Below are 4640 nucleotides of genomic sequence, written 5' to 3'. Positions count from 1 at the left end.
GTAGTTGAAAGATAATTGCATAGAAAATGATTAAAATGGCCTCTTATATTTAGGAGTAGATTTAAAATTATAATTTTTAAAGTATGCTTTGACTAGTTTTGATTCTTTAAATATATAAAAAAAATTAACATTTTTTTAATCTCAATCAAATATTTAATAAACTACATCGATTAGATTTGATTAAAAAAAAATTATTTTTTAATAAACAGAAAACACTAGGAATATCCCGTCAAATTATATTTAAACTATAGAGTATTAAACAAACACAAAAAAAAAAAAAAAACAATTACACCAACACTACCAAAATTCTACAAAGACAAAAAAAAAAAAAAAAAAAAAAGAGTTCGGTACCTAAATAAGCTACAAAAAGATAAAAGTGATCAAAATAAGTCATTACTTTAGTAAGTAACTAAAATAGGCTTAGTGGAAGAAAAAATTCTACTTTATCCAATATTCCAAACGTTTTCCGTTAGGCTCATATCGTGTATATTTTAATATATTACGAAACTATTTCTTACACTTTATATAATGTAAGTTTTTCTTACATTTTGTAAAGTGGAACTTTTTCTTACACTTTATAAAGTGGAAGAAAAAATTATGTTTTACAAAGAGGAATATTTTTCACGTTTTGCTTACTCTTTATGAAGCTTTTAGAGTGTTTGACATATCATAAAAACGGAAAAAATTATTACACTGTATTTTTATTTTTTTATTCTGAAAACTCCTCCAAGCTCTATTTAAGAACATTCAACATAGCACCTTCAACATCTTTAGTCTTCTATTTTTCTTCATTTCAATCACAAAAACAATGTCTTCTAAACCAAAAGTTAGAGTTTCGATTTATTGGGATGACGAAATTATACATGACGGAAATACCGTTTATTATAATTGTCCTCCCCAACACAATACTAAATATAATGATATAGCTTGGAAAGAATATAATGACCTTATTTAGGTTCCGGACTAAACATGATGTAACCGTAAGGACTCTCAATTATTAAATATAAAAAAACATGAGATGAAAAGGTGTAATTCAGCAGTAGCGAAATACTATATTTGCAATACCAATCCAACAGTGTAATTCCTTTTGTTTCTTTCGAATTAAAGACTATAACTTAATATTTAGTAATTGAATGCACATTGATTGTATAAGACTTGTTGTTTGAACAAATTACAATATCATTTCAAAGTAATGAAACTATGAGATGGAAAAAAAAATACCTAATTTATATAATTTGTAGGGTCGGATTGTTATGTTGTCGGGTTGTGCTACTCCAATCTTTCAAGATTTTTATTTTTTAGATTGGAGCCGCTTCAGTTGTCGGATTGGGACCATCAAATGTTAATTTTCAAAGCGAAAAACCTTTGGAAGCCATGAAAGTGAAAGGGGAGAAGAAGAAAGTGAAAAGGTAAAGTAACTTTTTATAAAGTGTAACATTTTCTTCTCTTTATAAAGTGTAAAAAAAGTTCCACTTTACAAAGTGTAAGAAAAACTTACATTAAAATATAAACGTTATGAGACTAACGGAAAACATTTGGAATATTAGATAAAATGGAATTTTTTCTTTCATTAAGCCTATTTTAGTTACTTACTAAAATAGTGGCTTATTTTGGTCACTTTTATTTTTTTTTGTGGCTTATTTAGGTTCCGGACTCCAAAAAAAAAAAGCAAAAATTGTACTTTCCAATATGAGTTTCCACTATATTTTTTTCTTAATAGATTATGAAGGAGAAATTTAAAAGACCAAAATTATTGTACTTTCTGAACTATTTTGATCATACTCCAAAATATAGGTCCGCTTTTTTTTGTCATTTTATCTGTATCCATATGTATAGTAGAATCACTATTGAGCCAAAAATGATATCTATATATTTATTTTTTCTTCTTCTTCCTTCATCTCATCCTCCTGAAAGCTTTGTAATTAAACGTACAAAGCGCCAACTTATCAATCAAAAATGGCGAGCGAGCCGCTATTAATAAATAAGAGAGAAGAGAAACACTACTACGAAAATTGCCCCGGTTGTAAAATGGATCTTCACAAAGCGGGTCAAACGGGTTTGCCCATTAAGGAGCTTTTCACTATATGGGTTGTCGTGCTTGGAACAGGTAATTACCATCGCTATTTCATTGTCCTAGTAAAACTTTATGCAATTCGTATTAATAAAAAGTATATGCAAATTATTCATCATTAAGATATATGTTATATATTTGTTGGATTAATTAAACATCAAGTATGAATAAGTGTTTATGATCATTTCTAGAGACGAGCCTTTTAATTTTGTTGAGTCTGATTTTAAATCTCATTTTTAACGTGTTTTTTTAAAAATATTTTTTGACTCCACCACTTTCAGAGCTCAATTAATTTTAATTTGTCTTTTTAATAATTTTGACTCCATTTTCAGAGCCCACAACGTTAGAATCCTAGATCCGCTACTAGCTCTGGATATGGAAAAAAAAAATCTTGATGAGTGCGTTTTTCTCCGAATAGGACCCTATATGGCGCGAATATAAAATAGTCGGACTTTAATACAAGATATCGAACACCCAATTGAAAAAAAAAAGAACTTAACTAATATATTATTTTTCGTTATGCTTATTTATTACTCTAATTTTATGTGGACAATTAAATAAAGGTCACATATTTAATTAAATATCATATAATTGTAACGTTCAGGACAAATTTGATTCAATAAAGGAAAGAAAGGACTAATTTTAATAGAACTCGTTAACTCCACTCGTCTCATACTGAAATTGTATTACTAACAAAAAGTTTATTTTAAATGGACGAAAGATAAATGAAAGGTAAATTGAGCATTTTCATTTTGATTTTTTCTTACATATTTATGTTTATGAAAAAAAAAAAGGATGAAGTTTTGTGATAAAATCATAAAATGTTTTGCATGTGACATTTATGTGGTAGGTAGGCTGATGGCAAAACATGTTATATTCTGGAGTCCGGAGTAAAAAGGGCAAAAAATATTGTCAAAAATTTTAAAAGGGCACATCAAAAAAAATTTAAACCAAAAGGGCAAAATCGCTCCTGACGAAGCGATTTCCCTCTGACACAATAACTAAATTTGTCCAAAAACTTTTTTTTTTTTTATTAAAAATCGTTGCTGTAGTCAAAAGAAATTTCCTTACACATCGCTGCAGAGGCAGCGTTTTTCATGCCTAGTGCTATTATTTTCATGCCTATTCATGCCTATTGTTAATTATTAATAATATAAAAATAATAAACAAGACGGACAGTATACTCAATAAAATTGTTGAAGCATGAGGAAAATTGAATTATATATCATAAATAATAATAAAAGAATATTGAATTAAAAAAATCTTTTTTTTTAAATTCTTAACTATAGCAGCGATTTTGAAGATAAAAAACTTTTTTAAACGGACGACGTCAACTTTTGTCAGAAGAAAATCGTTCCTGACGGAGTGATTTTGCTCTTTTGGTTAAAATTTTTTTTGATGTGTTGTTTTAGTTTTTTGAAAGAAAAAAGTTACCCTTTTAGCTCCGGACTCTTATTTTTTGGCATGTAAAATTTGATTTTTTTCGGTGATTTGTATGCCACATTATTTTTAATTGTCACATTTTTTGGATTATAAGTTTTGAAAAATTATTAATTTTTATTTAATAATTTTTGTTTCTTTAACCTTTCTTCAATAAATAAAAAGTGTTAATTTAAGCAATCATAATAATGGAGTATGTGTATGTATTCTTCACATAAGTTTTTTATGCTAATTAGTTAATATTTTTTATTTCGGAGAATAATTATTACTTAGAGCAAAATTGAAAATATGTACTCAATTATATTTTAATTTTTTAAAATAATAATTATTTAAAATCATGTATATTTTTAGTGAGGACAACGAGTAAAGTATTCGGAGGGAATATTTAATTAGGCAACTAACACATAATTTAGGAGTAATTCTTACTGTTACAACAAATAAATTTGTAATTTTAGTGTACAAAATAGTTAGTTGATATTCAAACTGATGATTTTTTTTTTCTGTTTTCATGGGATTCAACTGTGATCAGCACTTCCAATATCATCTCTCTTTCCATTTCTTTATTTCATGGTAAGATCTCTAACTATTTTGTTTGTTAATTTTTTACTTTGAGCATGCACAAATAGACACTTAAACTTATATAAAATTGAACAAATAGACACATTAATCCTACATGGCGTCTTACATGACAATTTTGTGTCCTATGTGGCGTTCTACATGTATTATGCCACGTACGACATGTATGTCTATTTGTTCAAATTTATACAAGCTTAAGGGTGTGTTTGGTATGAAGGAAAATGTTTTCCTAGAAAGTGTTTTCTTGGAAACAAGTTGATTTTTGACTTATTTTCTCATGTTTGGTTGGTGAGTAGAAAATATTTTCCGGAAAAGATTTTTAGTGTTTGATTTATGAATAAAAAATGTTTTTGAGAAATATCTTTTATTTTTACTAGAGTAGAAAATAATTTTTGAAATTGAAAATATTTTTTAAAAACAAACTTAAATTTTTTTTTGGGGTGTGGGGGGTGGTAGAGGGTGGGTCGATGGCAGGGGTGGAAAATTGAAATTTGAAGCTGAAAATATTTTTAAAAAACAAACTTAAATTATTATTTTTTTGGGTGGGGGGCTG

General features: G+C 27.4%; 1 protein-coding gene across 2 annotated transcripts in view; it reads left to right on the top strand.

Annotated features, from left to right (window-relative positions):
• Positions 1 to 1875: 1875 nt before the first annotated feature.
• The window catches only part of LOC102592224 (protein ZINC INDUCED FACILITATOR-LIKE 1-like), a 24170-nt gene continuing 21405 nt past the window's right edge, over positions 1876 to 4640 (top strand). The window contains exons 1-2 of one of the 2 annotated variants that reach the window (XM_006347623.2): positions 1876 to 2107; positions 4041 to 4081. In XM_006347623.2, coding sequence (XP_006347685.1) covers positions 1957 to 2107; positions 4041 to 4081 — 192 coding nt within the window. In that variant the 5' untranslated portion in view covers positions 1876 to 1956. The remainder of the gene's footprint in view (positions 2108 to 4040; positions 4082 to 4640) is intronic. The other variant, XM_006347622.2, reaches the window with a different exon arrangement.

Source organism: Solanum tuberosum, unplaced genomic scaffold (assembly GCF_000226075.1).
Source record: "Solanum tuberosum cultivar DM 1-3 516 R44 unplaced genomic scaffold, SolTub_3.0 scf00092, whole genome shotgun sequence".
NCBI classification, from domain to species: Eukaryota; Viridiplantae; Streptophyta; class Magnoliopsida; order Solanales; family Solanaceae; genus Solanum; species Solanum tuberosum.
Note: the sequence above shows the minus strand (reverse complement) of the source record. Positions and strands in the feature narration are given on the sequence as shown.